Source organism: Maylandia zebra, linkage group LG10, assembly GCF_041146795.1.
Source record: "Maylandia zebra isolate NMK-2024a linkage group LG10, Mzebra_GT3a, whole genome shotgun sequence".
In the NCBI taxonomy this organism is placed as follows: domain Eukaryota; kingdom Metazoa; phylum Chordata; class Actinopteri; order Cichliformes; family Cichlidae; genus Maylandia; species Maylandia zebra.
In genome coordinates this window covers 33,282,801-33,305,503 of record NC_135176.1, presented here as the reverse complement: position 1 = coordinate 33,305,503, position 22,703 = coordinate 33,282,801, and the positions used below count along the sequence as shown (strand labels likewise).

Here is a 22,703-nt window from a genome sequence, read left to right as displayed (position 1 = left end):
GCACGTTTTCAGCCAATGCTGCACCACCGATTTATATGAATATCATATTTAACGCGTTATCGGTGGCTCCTTCATTGCTGAGTTCGTGATCGGACAGACTTCCTGTGTATTGTTGAATAAATATAGACAGGTTGCGATTTCATGTTTTTTTAAATACATATAGATATATTACTATTTAATTATTTTCATGTGATTTTGTTTTAGGCGCTATTTGCAGCGTCATCGTGACGTTTGACGTATGAAAGTGCGTGCTGACGCTGCGTGGGGCCGTTTTCCCTCCTCGTTGACAAAGCTGTGCGGTGGATGTTGAGCTAAAGCGCTTCCATCGCTGAACTTTCTGACTCTGTAGCTTGGTCAGTGTGGACGGAAGGCAAACAGAGAGGCGGGTGTCACATTGGTGTTAAAGGTCAGTGTCTTTTAAAACGTTTCTTTTGTCTGTCTTAGTTTTGTTTTGCTATCGTTCACTTAGCCGCAAAGCTAGCTAGCTGCTTAGCATTAGCTTGACGCAGGTAACTCGTAACAGCGATTAAACTGCGCGCCTGTAAACGTCCAGGACAACGGTGAGTTTGTAACGGGGTAATATAAACCTTTACACCGTCCTCTTCACCGGGCGACGCAGCTGTTTGGTAGCTCGGTGTGTGTCGGCTAGATTCGCTGAGCTAACTTGTTGTTAGCGGGAGCGGAAATAATGCTACATGACTTCACCTGCGGTTTGGAGCTGGTTTGGTCTGGCTCGGACTCGCCCGGTTAGGAGCCGGAATAGTACCTACTGTAAACCCGCCCAGTTTTTCCAACATTAACGTTTGTGTTTCGGATGTTTGTGACTAACCGGCGGATCAGCTCGGTTAGCCGCACGTGGAGGCGAATCGAGGTCGGCGAGAAATAAGCGATAGCGTGATAATGTGCTCACAGAAGTCATTAAAACAAGGGTAAGGGTAAACGCGCGCAGTTTCCGTCAGCTGGGGTCATTTTGTACCCGTGAAGCATTTAAAGAATTCCACCTCAAATGCTTCCTGACTGTGGATTCGTGGAGCGAGATGAAGATCAGAGGTTTGACTCATGTGTCTGTTTCCATCCCTGACAAAGAGAATAAATGAAAAACATGATATAAAACAAAACAACAAACCACAGCTGGAATCAACACCTGGCATTTCTTGTGTGTAAGAGGGTCATGAACCACAGTAAAAACAAGGTGCGAATATTGAATGAGTAAAGGTATAAAAGTCAGTGAATGTGTGATTTCACTACATATCGTACTGTGTATGACTGTGTACGTGACAAATAAAATTTGAATTTGATTTGATTTGATTTTCAGTGTCTCTGTAGGAGAAATGCTGTTGCATGTTCGAACATGTAGAAAGAGCTCAGAGTTAATTATCCAACACAAAGATTTGTTTTTCATCTAAAACGCATCAGAGCCGATGTGTCGTGTGTCAAATGTACTCAGAGGAGATCGAGAGCTCCAGAACACTTAACCTGCACTAAAGATGCTTTAGAACAGGAAGTGCAGTGATTTCTAATCAGGAGTGAGAGCAGTCATTGTCCTTGTGTTCTCATCGTAACACTGTAGTCACAGGCCTAAATCACAGGATTGTGAGTACTGTTGTAATTAAATTCCTTCCCACAAACACTTGCTGAAGGGCTGTAGAGCTTTTGGTCCAAGCCTTGCAGCGGCTGAGTGTAAGTGTTGTTGTAGAGAGTAACACTGCAAATGCTGCGTCCTGCTGTTCTTCTGCCTGTAACAGCTGCTGCCTGTGCAGTTTAACAGCTGGATGGAGCTTCTGGTCTGAACCAGTGAGAGTGTAGTGTCACGGTTGGACACGCTCCTCTGTCGTCACGTCTGGGTTAAAAACAGAGCTCCGCATTTCCTCTGGTTCCGGCTCCTCCCACCATCCAAAGACGTGACACTATGAGTCATGCTCATTGGCTCTTCTAAAGTCCTCTGTGGATGTGAGGCTGAAGCCAAAGTTGTGTTTGTAAATGCGGTTTCTCAGAGCAGAAGCTGATACCGAACATTTAATTTGAGTGACGTCAGAGAAGTTTTCCTCCTGCTGTTCAGAAGGTTTTTCCTCAGCTGGGACACTAAAGTGTCTTTAAGGCATGTGTGTTACCTGCAGCAGTAAACCACACCCCCAAACAGACATACAAGCTAAACCTGAAAGATCCAGTGTGGGTTTAAGTGAAGCTGTTGCTCTCCATCAGACACCATCCACAAACACGGCAGCAGAAAACAGAAGCTGCACGTCTGCTGCTGCCTCGATCGGTTAGTCGACGGGACTGAAGATAAACGTTTGATCTAAACTGTACGGTGGTGTTTGTGTCCACAGAGACTTATGCTGTCCTGCTAGCAGGGCAAGATGTTCAACAAATCATTTGGGACTCCCTTTGGTGGCGGGGCGGGAGGATTTGGCACCTCGTCCACCTTCGGTCAGCAAAGTAAGTGAATTTCTTTTTGTACAGGAGCGTGAGCTCGATGCCTCGGGCGAGTCAGAAATGCCAAATATCCAAACTAATGTGGAAGAAATGATGAGAGCAGCACATCATTAGGATTTACACACACACACACACACACACACACACACACACACACACACACACACACACACACACACACACACAGACAGACAGTTTTATTACGCTTCAGTTTGAATTCCTGAAGCGTAATAGAGATTCAAATTGACAAAAACAAAAGTGAAACGTCAGGAGACAGTCGATGTTTTCACTATTAGCAGACTGATCATTGCAACACGAGGGCCCGCAATAACGCAGAGACTAAATATCTCACAGATAGAAAAACGTAGTTCCCTCTGATAGAGGTGGACATGAATCATCGTGTCTTCATCTGGTCTCTTTTCTCCAGACACGGGCTTTGGGGCGGCGGGAGGCTTCGGCACGTCTGCGTTCGGGGCGACGACAAACACTGGAGGACTGTTTGGATCCACGCAGAATAAACCAGGTTTGTGTTTCATTCAGCAACAATGTTTGTGGTGCTTCAGTGTGCAGAGATGAGATTTTCCAACAACATCTGAACGCAGCTCGGCGCTGTCTCCGATGGATTCATGTGGTTTTTCAGTTTTGCTTTGTTGATGCGTGATGGGCTGCAGGACTGCAGAGAAACTGTCAGTTCAAAGCTTCCTTTCTGCTCTCGGCCTGTTCTGTACAAATCCAGTAAAATGATCCTTCAGAGGCGGCTTAGTCATGAGGGGCGTGTCTAAAGAAGGAAAGCTCGTAAGTGCTGACCTGTCCGTGTTGCTCCTTCAGGTGGGCTCTTTGGGTCCAGCACGTTCAGCCAGCCGGCAACTTCCTCCACCAGCACCGGCTTCGGTTTCGGCGCAGCGAGCGGCACCTCCACCAGCCTGTTTGGCAACACTGGCACAGGCACCACCGGCGGACTCTTCTCCCAGCAGAACAATGCTTTCGGTGCCAAGCAAGCCACCTCGTTTGGAAGTGAGAACCCTCCAAACCCTCACTCTCGTTTTCATTAAAAACGATAAATCCCTGCAGCGACGACAACGAGAAAATCAGAAACCTTAAAGAACAAAAAGCATGTTTACAGTTTTATGTAAATATGAGAAAAATGACGTTGTTGTGGATTTGAAGCAGCTGCTCCGACTCTCCATCTGTTCGGCCTGTAATGACGTGAACTCTGTCTCTTCAGGCTTCGGGACGAGCACCAGCAGCAGCGGCGGCCTCTTCGGCTCCACCAACACCACCTCCAACCCGTTCGGCGGGGCTACGTCCCTGTTTGGAGGTTCGGGGTTCTCCGCCACTCAGCAGCCGGGAACGACCGTGAAGTTCAACGTGAGTGACTATTCTTCCCCTTTAATCGTCTTTCTGCTCCTCAGACACTAAACGTCTCACTGTTTTTATGCTCTGTGTTAAATTTGTTTTCCCTTCTTCAGCCTCCGACAGGAAGTGACACAATGGTGAAGGCGGGCGTGACAACGAGCATCAATACGAAGCACCAGTGCATCACTGCCATGAAGGAGTACGAGAACAAGTCTCTGGAGGTCCGTTTTCACTCGGCGGCTCTTAAACACAGCCACTAAAAACTCAGTTTTGTTGTTTGACGATGTTGTTTCTTCCTCTCCCTGCAGGAGTTGAGGCTGGAGGACTACCAGGCGGGCAGGAAAGGCCCAACCAACCCGATGGCCCCGGGAACCGGCAGTCTTTTCGGCCAGGCCACGGCCACGCCCAGCGCCACCACCGGCCTCTTCGGATCCTCGGCTCCCAACACCAGCTTCTCCTTCGGCCAGAACAAGAGCACCTTCGGAGGGCGTAAGTAGCTGTGATGTAGAGCCCACAAACAATAAGAAGTGTTGATGACAGCAAGTGAAGTGACGTGCGTGTCTCTGTCTGTTCAGCAACTACCGGCAGTTTTGGCGCGACCACAGGCGGCCTGTTCAGTCAGCAGACCCAGCAGCAGGCCGGCAGCCTCTTCAAGCCCTTTGGTGCGACCACCACCGCCCAGAGCACCGGCTTCTCTTTTGGAAACACCAACACGATAGGACAGGCCAACACCAGCAGCATGGTGAGATTAGCTCTGCTTCACTGTTCCTGACACATCAGGTTGAGTTTGATTGCTGCTCATTTTCACACAATTTCACTCCTGCAGCCACAAAAAGTAAAGACTTGCAGGTGGAAGCCAGCAGACTCGGCTTCACTTTGATTCAGTTTAGCACAGTTTAGTTTTCGTTTAGCAGCCAAAGCACACGCTGTCGTCCAGTGATGGGAATAATGGTGTTACAAGTAATGGTGTTACTTTTTTCAGTAACAAGTAGTCTAACTACTTACTATTTCTATCGTTACAACGGCGTTACTGTTACTAACAAGAAAATGCAGCGCAGTCGCGTTACTGTTTTTCAAGAAACAGACGGTTGAAGCTGTGTTCAGCTGGTTCAGCATCTTATATCAGCTGTAGGGAAGTAGCTGTAAGTAATCTGGATGCTGCAGCTTTAAGCAGCTGCGCGCTCCTGCGATCACTTTTTGGCACAACACCTGGAGCTCAGGGGGCAAAACAATCACATGCTGTTTGACTGAGGAAGAATAAAGTAGTCGTGGTAAGCCAATCACATGACCACTTCAAGATGACAAAGCAACACGGTGATATATACCACAGTCATGATAAACGTGTTTTTCCTCAATAGTTTCGTCACGTTTCTCTAAGGACAGCGCAGCGAGCACGCTCCGCCTATGAGCAAAATAAACAAAACAAAAACAGCCCGTTGGTGGAAAATGCACCATGTCGACCAATCAAAACATGATATGGCAACATGACATTTTGTGTGGCATCTTGTTGAATGCAGAACAGCTGATTGTTCTGTAAATGGTTTGAAATGGTTAAAAAAAAAAAAAGGTCAAAGGTAAATGGCTGCAAATAACTTTGTTTGCAAAATGTGTGGATATGATTTTAAAACTGACAATTTATATTTGCATTTTAAGTTATGAAATATGATCAATAAACATGTTTGGTTGTTACAGTAGAAAAATAACTTTTTCTACTTGGATCTTATGTTTGTCTGATGTTAGATCAATTGTGTGAGTACAGTCTGTCAAAATGAAAACATAACTGTAAATTCAGACACGTGAGGCTGTGCTGAAAAGGATGAGACCAAACAAAGTAAACAGTTTTTAAAGGTGAGATGTGGAGGAAACATCAAAACTAGTCAAAAATGGCCGATTATACCCTGGACCCCAGAGGGTTAAACGTTTTTTTATTTAATTTAAAGTAACGCAATAGTTACTTTACAACTAATTAATTACTTTTAGAATCTTGTAACTCAGTTACTTTTTTGAAGAAGTAACTAGTAGCTATAATGAATTACTTTTTCAAAGTAACTTGCCCAACACTGCTGTCGTCTCAGTTTGACTTTCAGCTGCCTCTGCGTTGGTGCGGTGCAGCATGTTTTCTCTTGACTCTGAAGCTGTTTGAAGTCACAGTGAGGTTGTTTGGATGTTTCTTCAGGGTTTGTTTGGGAACACGGCGGCGTCTCAGTCGGGCGGCTTGTTCGGCTCAGCGCAGACCAGCACCGCCACTGGTTTCGGGACAGCCACGGGCCTGTTCGGCCAAACCAACACTGGATTTGGGAATGTCGGCACTCAGGTTGGGATCAGAGCAGACCCATTATTGTCCAGTTGTGAATTGTGTGTGTGTGTGTGTGTGTGTGTGTGCGTGCGCGCCCCCGGCGTGCAGCAGCTCCTCCCCTCATCAGATGTTTCCTCATCAAACTCTTGTTTGTGATGGCAAACAACTCTGTCCATACAGTTTGAAGTGAAGCACAGTCTGATTTCAGTCTGAAGGACACGGCGCTTCGTTCGTGTCCGGCCTGTGTGCGATTGTATGCTCTGCTGTTTGTGAGGACAGTTTGATATAAAGAAGCAACGACTTATTCTTTATTCTATGAAAGCAGGGAAAGGGATGGATGATCAAATGCAGCAGGACGTGTGCTGCAGAGTTTCAACCACATTTACAACTAAAGATAGAAGCTCAATAACATAGATTTTAATGTCTTTACTGGCAGAAGTTAGCAAGTCTTTTAAAAACCAACACGTTTAAGCATCATCCATGAGCAGAGCTGCTGTTACTGGTGTGGATTAACAATCTGTGAACTCTGACCTGTTAACTGTAAAATAAATCAGCGATTATGGTGTTTCATAGTGAAGTGACAGGAGGACAAAACTGTAAAAAAATAACTTATCATTTACTGATCTGTTTAAAGCTGGGTTGCAGCTCAGTGTGAGAGTCTTACCCTGCACCCTCGCTGTTAGCTTCCTCCACACTGTTAGCGCCAAACATCCCAAACCACGAGGTTAAAGCAGAGTTAACGGGTGCGCCTGTTTTCAGGAGGATGCCTTTAATGACTCGAGAACAAATATCCCAGAGCACGCGGGGAAGCGCGTGTATTTCCAGGCAGATGCTTCTTTGAGCACTCGCAGCTCTTTTGTAGTCCTGAGGCTGAGTTTAAGTTTGAGTGATAAGTTTCAGGTCCTTTACGTATCCTGTGACTTTGGCTTCTGCAGCAGAGTTTATTCGGTAACAAGACAGCCGGGTTCGGCACCACCACCACCAGTGCCCCGTCCTTCGGCACCACCTCCGGCCTTTTTGGGAACAAGCCCACCCTCACACTGGGAACCGGAACCAACACCTCCACCTTCGGTAAGTCAGCTGAAAATATGTGACGATGTCAAAGTTTCTGCGCCTCCGGCTCTTCAGCTCGTCCTGTTTGATTGTCTGGCTGCAGGTTTCGGTGCAAACCCTGCTGGAGGAGGACTGTTTGGGAACAAGTCCACCACTGGAGCGCTGGGGACCGGACTGGGAACCAGCTTCGGAACAGGTAACAGACCCAGCAACGGTACCCAGTAACTGCCTTGTTGCTTTAACTAGGACACTCACCTCTGCTCAGTCAGCCAGAAAAAAACTAAACAGTCAGTTTGTCCACATCCGTGTGTCCAGCAGTCGGCCCCGGGCAGACACTGTTTGGCAACACTCAGAACAAACTGGGCACCGCGCTGGGAACGATGGGAACGTTCGGAACAACTGGGTTCAACAGTGGAACGAGCACCCTGGGATTCGGAGCGACGCAGCCCGTCGGTGAGCGGCCACATGTTTTAGAGATGAGGACAGATTGATGCTGTTAAAACGTCATCATTTAGTTCGTTCATGTTTGTTTTATGCTGCTGGTAAAGATGTGACTGTTTCACGTCCCCACGGGCACACGTGAAGCGTTAACGTCTTCTCATTTCCAGCCCTCACAGATCCCAATGCAGCGGCTGCCCAGCAGGCCATGCTCCAGCAGCAGCTCAGCGTGCTGGCGTACTCACCATACGGAGACTCGCCGCTCTTCAGAAACCCGCTCTCAGACCCCAAGAAGAAGGAGGAGGTAAGGGTGGCGTAGCCGATGAGCTCCAGCTGCTCATGTACGAAGTTATTTTTAAATTGTATCGAGATCCAAAGATGAGGATTTGCTTCCAGTTTTAACTTCACGGCAAAGAAGCCGCCAAACTCGAGCTTCTGCCCCACAGTAGGCTACGTCCACACTTACCCAGACAAATTTGAAAGCTGTGTTTTCATTTGAAAACGCTCCACACTTTTCAGTCGTCTTCACAGAGTTGTGCGTCCACATCGAAATGGCCAAAAACGCTGACGTTCCAGTGTTGCGCATGCGTGAAACGTAAGAAGATTCGACCTGCCTCATTTCTGTCTGCCGCTTATTTACTTTCTGGCTCTTTGAAAGTTTTTAAATGGACTAAGAATGAGGTGGAGTTGTTGCTGCGAGTAACACAAAAGTGCAAAGTTGCAAAGTGAGTGAGAATTTAAAGGATTTGAAGAAAAGCTCTCTGAAACACGTGCAGACTGATGTTGATCTTTAACAGGGCCGTCAAAACTGAGAGCAAACAAAACAACTGCTGTGTAATGCCCTCCGCTGTCTTAGTTTGTCACATGACTGCATCATATGACTAAAATGTGTCATTATTTTCGAGAAGGCTCCGGGTTTGCTGTCCACACTGCAATGCAAACACAGCGTTTTCAAATGTATTCGCTTTGGAGAGCATCTTCAAAACGCCTCAGTGTGGACGGGAGGCAAAAACGCAGAGGAAAAAGATGTATCAAACAAAAACATTAGTGGGAGTAGGGCTGCCACCAATCGTTGACTATCAAAATCGTCGACCATTAATTTAATAGTCGACGCGTCGTTTGAAGCTTTGTAAGATCCCAAAAGACGCAGGAATAAGTAGCAGGATTTAAGAGTAATAACGGACTGAAACAGAAGATGGCAGAACAGGCGTTTCCGCCCAGCACGCCGTGTAATAATTACTCACAAAGAAAACGGCGCCGTTACAACTTCTGTCTAAAAATGTATAGTTTCATACATCGTTAAAACACTCGACTCCAGCTACGCGACGCCCAGCTGGAAACACTTCGGGCAAGTCGAGCTGCCCGAGATTCACAGAATTTACAGAAAATGTTACATTTTTGTGAATTATATCGTTATCGGACGATAGAAGTCTTATATCGGGAAATGAGATTTTGGTCATATCGCACAGCCCTAGTTGATGCCTATTTTAATTAACTCTTCCTGTCTATTAGTGCCTCCCTTCTGTCTGTGCTAGTGTCCGATCTGTACTTAAAATGACTTGTGTTGTTTCTCTGTATTACTGTGAAGCACTTTGGTGTGCTATATAAATAAAACTGTATTGTATACCATATTTTTTGCACTATAAGGTAGGGCTGTGCTGTTCTAACGTTTGAGTCTAAGGTTTATTTTTTAGCACCTGACGGCCCTTTTTTGCTTCTCCTCTGTAAACTCTCTGCATCCTCTTTCACGTGATTCAGTTTATTTTGAAAAGTCTCAACAGGATCTTGAACTTTATTGTGAAAGGTTTATGTGGAACATAAACAAGCGGACATGCGATGCTGTTACAGTTGTTGTTGCTAACGACAACGCATAAAAACAGGCGCTTGTCCGTCCGTAGTGTGGTTATATTAAATATAAGAGAAAGAGAGAACTTTAAGAAATGAATATAGCCACTACAGTGACCATCAGAACCATGAAAAAATATTGCTGTGAACAGTTTATTTTGTGACACCACAAAACAAACGATAGCGTAAAATGAAACGATAGTTGTTTTTATATCGTCATCCGATATACATCGTTATATGAACAGCCCTACTATAAGGCGCACTTAAAATCCTTTAATTTTCTCAGAAGTCGACAGTGTGCCTTATGTATGAATTCTGGTTGTGCTTACTGACCTTGAACCGATTTTATGTGGTACATGGTGCACAGCAATCAGTCAAACTGTTTTAGTACAACTTTGCTAAGCTACGAAGCCGCGCCACTTGATGGATTGTCGGAGCATTAGGGCTACCGTAGTCAGGAGCCTCGCTGAGGAATCTGGGTCCTAAACTCCGTTTACTTCTGGTCCCAAAGTCAAACGAACACTGCAGCATCACTAAGAGTTAAAAACTGTCTAAATTCTTTCATCTTTGACAAAATGATCAGCGTTCTGCTCCACCAGGTGTAACATCCAGGCATCCATGAAAACCGAATTTATTACATTTAACAGAGTTAGAAGTTAGCAGGAAGTTAGCTCGCTAGTTTCCACCTAAGCATGATATAGCATGTTCTGACTGAGATTTATGAAAAATTCAAACGTACAGCTCTGCTATCACTTCCAACATAAATGAAGACAGAAAACTAAACAGCAGTGACGTTTGTAGGGTTACTGAAGTTGGGCTAGCTGGTATGTAATGATGTGCTACGTGACCGCTAGCGACACAACTATGTTAGCATAATATAAATACGCTAACTTTTTTCCACTGGATAAAAGTTAACATGAGGGTTCCCGATGGTCAGGGACAAATGCAGTCGCATGGCAGGATGCTGTAAAAGGACCAAACTTCAGTCAGGAGAACAACTGAGATAATCCATGATGACACCATCAACTTGTTATTGTGGTATAGTAAAAATCTCTGTTTAGTTTATACCGCCCACCCCTAGTTTCTTTTGCTGCCGTCACGGCGGTTTCACTTCCTCGCTGTCGGTACCTCGTCTAAACAAACCATTGGGAGGCTCCGCCCCTCACAGGTGACGGGAACGTAGAATTTATTACATAAAGTAATACAAAGCTGTGAGGTAAATTGAAATCTGCATCTCTTCTTTGTTCTGACAGCGCCTGAAACCGACCAATCCGACGGCTCAGAAGGCTCTGACCACGCCCACTCACTACAAGCTGACTCCGCGTCCTGCGACCAGGGTGCGGCCCAAAGCGCTGACGTCTTCCGGAGCCTCCAAGTCGCAGCTTTTTGACGGCCTGGATGACGACGAGCCGTCGCTCACCAACGGAGCCTTCGTGCCGAGGTACACCTCCGCTCGCCACGCAGCGGCAAAGTTAAATATGACTGTGCGCATGCCGACAGGTAACGCTGTCCGTTTCCTCCACAGGAAGAGCATCAAGAAGCTCGTGCTGAAGAACCTGAACAACAGTCAGTACAGCAGTCCTCTGAACAAGGAGAGCGACGACCTTGCCTCGCCGTCAGAGTACCCACAGAACGGACACAGGTCTCGCCACGTTCCTATTGGCTGTCACGTCTCTGAGAGTCAAGTGTAACATGACCGTAGAAACTGCAGCGCTGATTTAGGCGTGAGCCACTTTGACGTTTCCTTTCTCTCTCCTCCCCTCGCCATGTTCTCCTATTTGCAGCCACGTGGAGGAGGAAGAGGAGCAGCTGAGGAGGGTGGCGGGCCCCGGCAGGCGGGCCGACGACGACCCGGAGGTCACCCAGTTCTACGTCAACCCCATCGCCAAGCCAATCCCACAGGGCCGCGCCCACGCCAGCCTGCAGGACACCATCAGCGACCTGAACATGCACAAAGGCTCGAGGAACGGCCTCGAGGTCAGAACCAGAACAAACATCACCGCCTCCCCAAGCGTGTCGTCGCTAGCAGAGAACGAGCGCCACAATAACGTAGTTACGATATCGGACGATGAACTAGCAGCTGTGAGATTTAACCACGAACACGAAACTAACCGCCGATTTAAGTTGAGCTGCAGAATCAGCGGCACAAATAAATCAGTGTTCGAGTCCCGAACATCAGCTGAACAAATTAGAAACATTAATCCCGTTTTGCAGCTCCTCCTTTTCTTCACTGCTTCTGAACTTTTACATTTTGCTGCCACCTAGTGGCCCGAGGCGGCACAGCACGCTAGAATCACGGCTAATTCTGAGCTTTTTGTTTTTTCAGCTGAGCAACGATGACGTGTCTGCGTCCTTCGGCGAGGAGTCTCTGCAGGAGGAGCGAGAGGAGGAGCAGCAGCTGTCCCAGCAGTCTCCGCACCCTGCAGGTAACTGAGCGTGCTCGCTGATTTCAGCTTCCGTCCGCATTTCCTTTGCTGGACGGTAAAAGACGCGCGTTTGCTTTCCTGTTTTCAGGCATCGTTCTGAATCGTGTGGGCTATTACACCATCCCCTCCATGGACGAGCTCGCCGACATGGTGGACGAAAACGGGGAGTGCACCGTGGAGAACTTCACCATCGGCAGGAAAGGTACCGCCTGCGCACGTGTGATGTCATACTTCAGTCGCACGCTAACAGGTTTGAGCTGAAGTTGGCTCTGATTGGACAGCTGTCTCACCGCTCTTCACCGCTCTGCTTTTCCAGGTTACGGCTCCATCTTCTTCCCCGGCGAGGTGAACGTGTCAGGACTGAACCTCGACGAAATCGTCCACTTCAGACGCAAAGAGGTCATCGTGTACCCGGACGACAAGAGCAAGCCACTGGAGGGGGAGGGGCTTAACAGGTGAGCGACAGGAGATGACGGGAAACCTTACAAACCAAAACGAACATCTCAAAGGAAAAAAGATTTCAGTTTAAAAACAAGCTAACTTACAGGATTCGTTCACCTCATTTTTCTAAAACTAAGGACGGCGCTCGCTGCTGGCCAGCGAGAAGAAAAATCCACCCTTCCCTATTGGTGGAAGAATTTAGCGTATCGACCAATCACAAAATGATATGGCAACATGTGACATCTGGTTGTTTAGGAAGAGGAGGAAGTTTAGGGGACAGAGTTTTGAGATGTGTTGTTCAGCGTGTGAATGTGTAGTTAGTGTTTTGTTGTGTACTTATTGTTTCGACGTGCACAACAAAGCAGTCGGCAGCACCGCACTCTGAGGCGACTGCTGAATGTCACCGTTCTGCCAAAAAGCCACCGAAGGCAGATTATGATGTAAACACTGCCTCCAGGTGGGAAACAGGAAGTGATGTGCTCTTCTGTCCTGTGACGCTTTCATGGAGTGGCACAAATCACGTGTGTGGCAGAACACGGAGTTGTTCTATAAATAGGTTTAAATGGTTAAAACACTTGAACTGCATTTTTAGATGAATGGATTTATGGAACTTGTTTGCATTTCAAGTCGAAACCATGAAAATGGTTTGTTAAACGTGTTTGTGGTTGTTAGAGTAAATATTACTTTTTCCTACTTGGATTTTATGTTAATGTTAAAATGAAAAATGATACCAAAGGAAGCGAACAGTTCAACAGTAGTCGAAAACGTGCGATCATACCCTCGACCCCACAGGGTTAATCAACCTGTGGCGTTCTGCCTCTGCTTCCTGTCCTGATGTGGATCTGTGTTTTCGCAGGCGCGCGGAGGTGACTCTGGACGGCGTTTGGCCGAACGACAAGACGGCCTGCACCCAGATCAGGAGCCCCGAGCGTCTGAGCGACATGAACTACGAGGGCCGGCTGGAGAAGGCGTCGCGCAAGCAGGGAGCTCGCTTCCTGGAGTACCGCCCTGAGACCGGGTCCTGGGTGTTCGAGGTCAGTTTCAGATTAAAGCACGCTCGCTGCCCGCTGCTGTGGAGCGACACCTGTTGATCTGATGAACGTCAGCACCGTCCTCGTTTACGTTCGTTGATGTTTGAATGTTTTCAGCAGGTTCAGATCCACAACACTTAGATAAAAATGATGGAGTCACTTCTGTTTGCGTGGTTCTCAGGTGTATTTGACTCCTCCCCCTCTTTATTCCTCAGGTGGCGCACTTCTCCAAGTACGGCCTGCAGGACTCGGACGAAGACGAGGACGTCCCGCCGAAAGCCGAAGCCAAGAAGCTGAAGACGCTCCCTCCCTCCCGGCTGCAGCAGCAACAGCTTCCCCCCTCTCAGCAGCAGGTGGCGCCACAGGCTCAGGTAGAGCAGCCCGCGCCCTCCCACACTCACCCTCCTCCTCCTCACTGATGCCACTGATTAAAGGAGCGCTTCACCCAATGGTGTGCTTGCAGGTCGATTTTAACCAGACGTTTTCTGTCTTTTGTTTTTTCTTTTTAAAGTTTGAAACTTTTTGATTTTGATCATTTTCACTCGGAGCAGCTGTGCAGCGTCAGCGCTCTGCCTGATGTGGAACCAGTTCCACCAGTGGCTCTATAAAGTCACCACTGATTCGTGGATGCAGATTACACATGACCCTGATCTCGCATATTAATCATTTGGGAAATGTTGGACAAAGGCAGAACTGGCTCCACGGCGCCGCTGCGAGCGTGTGACGCTTTAAATCCTTTTACTGTCAGACGTTTATGAGTGAAGGAGTTGTGTGACATAAAGGTCAAAGGTCAGGAACAGAGCACTCAATAAGGAGCCGACTTTGAGCTGCTGTAATGAAGTCTGAGAATAACGAGACGCATTCAGGAGTTTTACAGGATTAACGAAGGAAGTTCAGCGTTAACGATGACAGAAGGGCGAAGAATGTCGAGACAGAATCCAAAATATTTATATTCAAAGCAAAAAACTCACTTTTTTCTTTTACCAATAAACTGAGAAACAAGAACAGACACATCTCTTCATGTTCGGCGAGCGCTGCGCTAGTCCGAGAGGTTTCCAGAACTAAAGATCGCAGGCGCTCGATTCTCCGAGAGTCAGAAACAGACGACAGGCTTATCACCTGTGAGAGGGTCGCGAGGTGAAAGGTCGGGTCAGCCTTACAACCAGAAGCCGTGAAGTAGAAGAAAAAAAAAGGGGCGTTTCAGGGTCAGAGTTGTCAGTTTTCTTTGTGGCAGCGCCCGGGCGTCCAATCGCCTCTCACTCATCTACGCAAACGTTTTGCTGTTTTGTGTTTTTGTGATGTTTAGACGCTGACAGACTGTTTGATCTTTGTAAACAAACTCAGTTTATATCATGAGGGAGATTTTTATAGAAACCTGATTTAAATTGTGACAAAATGTAACATTTCCTCGTTGAAATGAATGAAAACAAATAAAGTTAATGAAGACATTTGAACTTTGGTCTGTAAACTTTGTGTGAAGATGGTCGTTACTCCAGAGAGAAGCTCAGCTCTGATTGGCTGATAAAGAGGAGAACCCGCCTGTTTTATTCCCGCCTGGTTTGACAAAAATGTTTTTTGGGCTGTTTGTCGGTGAGCGCTCGGCTCGATTCAGAGATGGTTTTATTTTTACTCATCTGAACGTCTGAGGTTGGAACACGACCGAACACGGCACAAGAAGAGACGTTCAAACGTTTTGTCCAGGATCCGACATGAAGGTGTGTTAAAGTAACAAAACCACAGGTAACACATAGAGGCGGGGCCATCAGGTGGCACGATCTCTGAACTCCGCCCACATCGTCTATAAAGAGCACGCTCTGTAAACTCTGAATATGAAAACTCTGAGAAACAGCAAAATCACTGCCATGTCTGTTTGCCTTTAGGCCATCGCCATCATGGAGCACCAGGGCGGCGCCATCGAGCTCGACAGCGACATGGCTGACATCACCCAGAGCTTCCCGACAGAGAGCATGCTGGGAGGAGAGGAAGACTGCGACCTGCTGCCGTGCGAGACGGACACGACGATCTCCAAGCTCTGCGGTCTGGCCTCCTCAGAGCTCGACGGCGTATCTGCATCCGGCCACATAGCCTCTACACTGGGGATCAACCCACACACGCTCCAGGTACAGCTATGAGCTCCGCCCACAGGAAGTGCATCACAGGGCCTGTTGTTTTTTTTTTTATTTTAAAGACCAAATGGTGAATAATGTATTATAACATTATCATACATAATGTTATATGAATGCAGTCCATGAATGTGTGACTGGCAGGAAATGGTTTTGGAGTCACGTGGCGATCCGCTCTGACCTCCTTTAGCAAACATGTTTAAACATGTTTCAGAGACGTGAGGATGCATCAGGGGGTTACCGAGGCAACCAGAGCCTTTTACTTCACTCTGCCGTTTGTCTGTTCAGTAAAATTGTCTCGTCTTCAGATCATGAAGGCGTCTCTGTTTGCTGAGGACGACGATGACAGCGACATGTTCCACGATCACGCGGCGATGAAGGTTTCCACGGACGTCTCGTCTCCTCGCCTCGTCCTGCCGGCCGCTCAGGGCCGACCCTCTGGTATGAAACGCTCGCTCCCTCACACGATGTTTCTCATCAGTCTGTTAACAGGCTTCAGTAAAAATGGCGGCGACGTAATCAAACTTCTGTCTCTCTGCAGTCGGCGGTCTCCTTCAGGCTCGATTCACCTCGGGCCTCTCTCAGCTGTCAGACTCTCCCCGCCCTCTCCTTCCTCCATCACGGCCGTCTCCAGCCAGCGTTGAAGCCCCCCGCTCTCTGCAGTGGGCGGGGCCTGGCCCGTCCCCCTTCACGCTGCCCTCCCGGACTCCGGAGCCTTCATTTAGGACGGTTGGCGTTCGGCGGCTCGGCGGCCCCGTCCCCCTCAAAGAGTCGATCACTCACGGGAAGGTTGGTGCTCAGGAGGTCGGCGTTTCCTCTGAAAACACCTCGAGTGCTCAAAGTGACGGTCACATGTCACTGAGTCCTGTTAACGCTTAGAAATCCAGTTTAGAGGTCAGAGGTCAGAGTCTGTAAAGCATCATCTTCATGTGAACGGCAGGTTCTCCGAGAGGAGACAAGTTCTCCCCCTAAGCTCAAAGTCGGGCCGCTGTTTTTCAGGGAGGTTTACTCATGGACACCGGGCTGTTCGCCGTGCGCTCCTTCCGGGTCGGGTGGGGTCCCGGCTGGACGCTCGCACACTGCGGCAGCCGGCTGAGCTCGCCAACGTCCAAGCAGTTCGAGCACCAAGAACTGACGGCAAAGACTGACTTCAGCTTCCTGCCGAAACCTGCCAGGAGCAAACCGTAAGAGCCACGAACACGCCGCACGCCAACACATCAGCCAGGCTGCGTCTATAGTTACCATGACAACATGGCTCCATTATGTGAGGTGAACCGTACAGGCACATTTTCATCTGCCTGTACGGTTCACCTTGATGTAATGTGCCGTCGATCTTAAATGGTTTTACTTCCACGGCGCGCCCCTCCTCCTCGCCGGCGAGGAGGAGGGGCGCGCCCTCCACAGATCAGCTCCATTAAACTGCTTGATTTGGTTCTGCAGACTCACAGAAAGCCCCTACAAGGTAGTGGTGGAGCAGGTGGTGGGTCTGGAGCCTCCCAGAGGGAAAACCATTGAAGAAGAGGAAGATGAAGCGAGCCAGGCGGTGCTGCAGCGCCCCCTGGAGATCTGCCTGAAGCACAGCATCGTGGAGGTCCCCGACAGCTCCGCTTGCCCTGTGGTGCGACCACAGCCCGGCGTGGCGGCGCTGCACGAGTATGCCGAGTGGATCGCCGAGCTGAAAGACAGACGAGGCGACACTGAGCGTAAGTGATGACATCACAGCCGAAAGATGACGCGTTGGTGTTGGCGCCGGTTTAAACGCTCTCTCTGCTGCAGCGCTGCTGGGGTACTGGGCCGAGGTCTGGACTCTGTGTGCCGCGCTGTGGGGCCGGCTGGGCCCCTCGGATCAGGAGGCCGAGGTGCTCAGCGAGTACGAGCAGCAGCTGGAGAGGAGGCGGAGCTTCTCGGCCTGGCTGTCCCGCGGTGCCTCCCACAGGGTGGAGGAGGAGGTGGCTTTGGCCGGGAAAGGTCACCATGCCGACGCGGTTTTCAGCTACCTGACGGGAAACCGCATCAGCGAGGCGTGCCGACTTGCCCAGAAGGAAGGTGAGGTTCACTCCCTCAAACAGGAAGTAGCAGCGATGAGTGTTGAATGTGGCGCTCAGTAGACACGGCGACACGTTTTCCCGTCTGTAATGAAACCTCCGACTGAACTGTTTGTCCGTCCAGGAGACCACCGTCTGTCCCTGCTGCTGTCTCAGGCCGTGGGCTCGCAGTACTGCAGGGACCTTCTCGCCCTTCAGCTCGCCGATTGGCACCGCATGCAGACCGACTGCTACCTGCCCGAGGAGCGACTCCGCATCTTCGCTCTGCTCGCCGGGAAACCGGTATGACGCCATGACCAGAGTCTATAAAGCTAATGTCACACATGCAGTATCTTCTTCTGTGGTGTTAGAGGTCGTCAGCTAACGACCTGAATTAGTTCCACCTTCTGCTGGTTTTGGCGCATCACGTCTACCAGGAAAGAATCAACAGCGTGTAAAACAAGAAATATTTTCACGAGCTTCTCTCGTGGTTATTGTTCAGTGACTTCAGTCGTTGCATCCATGTTAATAATGCTTGTAAATCATAAAGCTGACGTCAGGGTGAAATCAGGGCCTGCAGAGATCTGCACAACCTCCACTCAGTCTTCAGCTGTGGTTGGATGCTGACGGTGTTCTCTGCAGGTGTGGCAGTCCACCGACTCTTTGGTGAACGTGTGCGGCGAGCTGGACTGGAAGCGCTGCGTGGCCGTCCACCTCTGGTTCATGCTGCCCCCGACTGCCTCTGTGGCCGACGCCCTCGCCAGATACGAAGCCGCCTTTCAGGTGAGCCGCCGCTGATTTTCTTTGACTTCATTTCTGACCGTCGAGCGTTCAGGTTACATTTACACTCGTAAAGCTTCGTTTCACTGTGTTCAGCAGAGGGCGGCGTGTGCGGCGTGACGGGTGTAGCTAGTGACCTGCTTGTGTTCGTGCTGATCGGTGATCGTTGTTTCTGTCCTGCAGGGCTTGTGTGAGGTGGGGAAGTACGCCTGTGCACCCCTGCCTCCATACCTGGAGGCGGAGCAGCCAGATCTGGAGGAGGCGTCCAAACGGCCGCTGTACGACCTCTGCTTCCACCTGCTCAAACTCTACAGCGACAGGTAACCAGGCTTCAGCCGCTGGTTGGGTAAAACGTGCAGAGCGCTACTTTAACGCTTCTCCTGTCGCCCTGCAGACACTACGGCCTGCAGCAGCTGCTGGAGCCTCTCGCCGTCACCTGGGAGCGCCTGGACTACCGCCTGAGCTGGCACCTGTGGGGCGTCCTGCAGGCGCTGCACTACACCCACCTGAGCGCCCCACGGCAGGGCCTCCTCCACGCCAGCTACGCCGCGCAGCTGGAGAGCGCCGGCCTGTGGCACATGGCCGTCTTCATCCTGCTGCACATCCCCGAGCACGCGTACGTTCACCGCGCCGCCAGCAGCTATGGCGTTTCTACAGCAGCTTGGCTCTGAGCCAAACAGGGCTCAGGTTGTTTTACGACTCGGAGCTTTGAATCCTCGAGTCTCATGGAAACAGCTGACGGCTCTCAGCTGTAGGCGTGTTGGCTCGGTGATCTTCAGTAACAGTCGAGTTGAACGTGGTCGTTGCGCTCCGGCCCGCTTTGTTCTAAAGACCGTCCTCACTTTAGATCTCAGCTCGTTGTTTCCTGTCTGATCTTCTTCTCTGCGTCTTCAGTCAGAGGGAGCGAGCTGTGAGGGAAATGCTGGCGCTGCACTGCCCCCTGCTGGAGACGGAGGACTCGGTCCGCAGGGAGCGCTTCCTGACCGAGCAGCTGCTGATCCCGGAGCAGTGGATCCACGAGGCCAAGGCCACCCGAGCCCACCGCGATGGCGACAGACACCAGCAGGCCCTGCACCTGTACCGAGCCCGATACTGGAACCAGTGCCACCGCCTGCTGATCCAGCACCTGGCCTCAGGTAGACCCGCCTGTTTGCACACGCGGTCTGAACCACGTCCTGCAGAAGAGTCAAAAACTTCAGGCTCCTCTGATCTGAATAATTAGCATCATTACATGGTTACATTAGAGAGAATTAAAGTTCCTGTTGGTTAAAAAACACGATGAGCCAACAAGTGCTGCGTTTTTTTTCATTCATCAAAGTCTAAAAAGCTGAGGCGCTCGAGTCCACACATCACGCTATGTTTCATGTGTGAGATCAGTTTGCTGAATCTCGCTCTCTCTCCCCCTCTCAGACTGCATCATCAACGATAACCACGACTACCTCCTGGAGTTCCTGGAGGGTCTGGCGCTCCCCGAGCACTGCGCCACCATCCAGGACTGGGACACAGCAGGGGGGGTTTACCTCGACTACATCAGAGTCATAAAGACTCTGCAGGACATCCAGCAGGTACCAAACACCTCTGAGTGTTTCTGATGCTCAGCTCGATGAGGGCGACTGTTCTTTCAAAGTAAAAGTACTTCATTATGATACTTATTGAAGTAGAAGCACAAACTTACTGTAAGTGTAAAAGTAGTGATGCAGTAGTTACAGAAACACGTTTTCAGCTCAGGTTTTTCTTTTCCTCACATCTCTGGCGTCTGCGGCGTTCACACGAGGCGATGTGATCGCAGCTCGAGCTCATTTCTGGTCGTCTGCATTAGAGCGATGAACACGAGCAGCATCGAGTCTCTGCTTCACGCAGCACGCCGTGGTTTCATCCAACAGTGTTTGGAGAATAAATCTGAAAGCAGGGCTGTAAAATGCTGTGAAATGTTGTAAAGTGCTGTAAAGTCTTCACGTGTTTTTGTAACTGTTTCGTCCTCACGCCGAGTTTGATCTCGTGTTTCCGTCCTCGCTGTCAGATGGAAAACGCCGGCTACGAGCTGGAGCGTCTCTACACCGATGTGACGTCTCTCTGCAGCAGGATCGAGCTCCTGCCCTGCCGCACCGCTAAAGACCGCCTCGCCCAATCAGGTAAGAGAACAACTGCATCTTTGTCCTGATTGGCTGATGTCAGATGGAGGGGAGGAGTGTGTGACTGAAACTGTCCAGGCGCGCAGTAGCGGACACACACACACCTCTCTAACAGAAACGAGCAGTTTAAAGTCTGAACAGCTTCTGCAGCTACATCAGGTGATCTAACAAAGCCCCGCCCCCTGGTCCCCTCCCTTTCTGCAGAAATGGCGAAGCGCGTGGCGAACATCCTGCGTGCGGTGCTGAGCCTGCAGCAGGGCGATACGGCCGACTCCCTCAGCATCCCGCTCGCCCAGCTGGCGCCGCACATCAGCCGCCTGCCGATGCCCGAGGACTACACGCTGGAGGAGCTGCGAGGCCTCACGCAGTCGTACCTGCGACAGCTCATCGTCAGCCAATGAGAGCGCAGAGCGGGACGAGAAGCTTCGGCTGCTCAAACATCTCGAAACTGACCCCATAAAAGATGAGGCGAGCAGTGTGTGACCTTTAACCCCACGTCTGTCAGTCTTTTAGCTTGTGCTCAGATTTAAAACCAAACAGGAAGTGACACGAGATTTGCAGCGACAGCAGGGAAGCAGTCAGAGAAAAAAGGTTCAAATACTTCCTGAGTGATCATCAGAATTTATTCTTCCTCACTTTATTTTCAATGAAATAAAACGAGCTCAAACGTGATGAAGGGCTGCTGCAGGTTTGACCCGCCCACCAAAGGCCGCTCCACCGCTGACGTTCCTCTGCAGGAGCCTCAGGCTGAGGCTGGAGATGATTTTTCCCATCAAACACCTTCAGTTTAATCGTTCGGGGTATTTGTTCTTTTCCATTCTTTCATTAGCTTCTCCTGAAACATCAGGATCATTTGATCCGACTCAAACCTGCTGACTTAAAGCCGACGAGTAAATATTAATAAACAGGAAACTGGGGGAAGAAACGGGACACGAGCAGTTCGGAGTAAACAAAGCTCAATCTTTAACTTCCAGAAACAGCAGTCTCCTCCTCTTTGTGTTGGACTCGACTCGTTTGACCTCTGACCTTCAGAGAGCGGGTCGACGTGGTGTTTCCCCCTCGGTGGGTTTAGAAGCGGCCGTCTGTGTGTGATCACAGAGCAGGCGGCGGTGGATGTGTAAAATGTTGACGCTCTATTTTTGTAGGTGTGTTCCTGTGTGGATGTAACTCAGATCGTTAGTGTCGCAGCTTTAAAGTCAAGAGTTTCCTCCCAAAGCGAGCCGCCGGCCCGAGGTTTCACTGTAATTATATAAATATTGTATATTTTTGGAAATCAAACGGGAACATCAGGTCGTTTTTATCCCTCGATTATTATCAGATCGGATGCAAAGTCTTTGGAAGTGAAACTCTGCTTACTCATTTATTTTTCTGTTGTAGATGAACGCCAACGATGTTTTTGGGTTTTTGTTTTTCAAAGTGAAATCGGTTGGACTGTTTGAAACTGTCGTTCACTCAGCGATGCTGCAGTGTGTGTGTGTGTGTCTGCTTGTTTTCCTCATGTTTGATATTTTTAATAAAGTCAAGTAGAAATAAACAGGTTGTTTCACATTATTGTTTTTTGAGCTCGGGATCAACTAAAGCTAGCTGGGAATAAACGTGCTAACAAAGCTAGCTTAAAAACAAACCAGCGGACACACGGGGTGAAGCTGCTTCACCTGCACAGGTCAGAAACAGACATTAAAGCCACAGCAGAACCAGAGTTGTGGGTTTAATGCCCGTCACGAGTGTCCATAGCCGGACTGGCCAGCGGCCCGATGGGCCAATGGATTTTAGGAAGGGTATATATAATGAAAGGTGTTGGATTGGCCAATTGGTCATGATCGACTCTGGGCTGGACCAATTACAGCCGAGGAGGCTGGATGCACCCTCCCCCTTGTTTAGCAATCACGTGATTTTCGCGCATTGCATGCCGGGAACTCGTGGCAAAACAATCCAAGCACCGCAGCAAATGCAAGCGTTTGCAGCACCGCAAAACGTTCATTCTCCGGTTCCAATACCTTCTTGCTTTTTCTTTGCCGCACAAAAAAGGAATGTACAAAACGGAGAACAATGCCGGTCCGTACAAAGACAGACTCGACGAAAAGACCAAAGAAAAGATACGAGGAAAAAATCAAAGGAGTGAAAGTGTCAGACCCTTATGAGCACACAGAGTGGACAAAAGACGTCAGCGTGCTGCCCAACTTTCACCACGCTCAGATTTATAATCATACGGTTCTTGGAGTGAGTGCATACACTCATGAAGTTTAGTAACTTCAGGTCACTGCAACAAGCCCAGGTACAGTTTACCGACGGATGGGTGCAGGACCTTGAAACGCACCGTGTAGA

At 49.3% G+C, this 22,703-nt stretch overlaps 1 protein-coding gene across 3 annotated transcripts; it reads left to right on the top strand.

Moving 5' to 3' along the window:
* The first annotated feature begins 242 nt into the window (after window positions 1–242).
* nup98 (nucleoporin 98 and 96 precursor) lies at window positions 243–21,912 on the top strand. Of its 3 annotated transcripts, none has more exons than XM_024799982.2 (35): window positions 243–406; window positions 2,328–2,436; window positions 2,861–2,956; window positions 3,262–3,447; window positions 3,659–3,801; window positions 3,903–4,010; window positions 4,098–4,278; window positions 4,365–4,531; window positions 5,966–6,103; window positions 7,024–7,156; window positions 7,242–7,334; window positions 7,454–7,591; window positions 7,747–7,880; window positions 10,675–10,862; window positions 10,947–11,063; window positions 11,206–11,398; window positions 11,748–11,847; window positions 11,936–12,049; window positions 12,164–12,302; window positions 13,145–13,322; window positions 13,535–13,690; window positions 15,200–15,439; window positions 15,751–15,883; window positions 15,984–16,231; window positions 16,442–16,626; window positions 16,883–17,145; window positions 17,219–17,488; window positions 17,612–17,769; window positions 18,109–18,249; window positions 18,430–18,566; window positions 18,641–18,862; window positions 19,141–19,382; window positions 19,657–19,811; window positions 20,267–20,378; window positions 20,583–21,912. In XM_024799982.2, the coding sequence occupies exons 2-35, from the start codon at window positions 2,358–2,360 to the stop codon at window positions 20,777–20,779; spliced, it is 5,484 nt and encodes a 1,827-aa protein (XP_024655750.2). In that variant the 5' UTR covers window positions 243–406; window positions 2,328–2,357; the 3' UTR covers window positions 20,780–21,912. The 3 variants fall into 3 exon arrangements, with proteins under 3 accessions (XP_024655750.2, XP_076745591.1, XP_076745590.1); XM_076889476.1 differs by having other exon boundaries at window positions 7,021–7,156; window positions 7,457–7,591; XM_076889475.1 differs by having other exon boundaries at window positions 7,021–7,156.
* The last annotated feature ends 791 nt before the right edge of the window (window positions 21,913–22,703 follow it).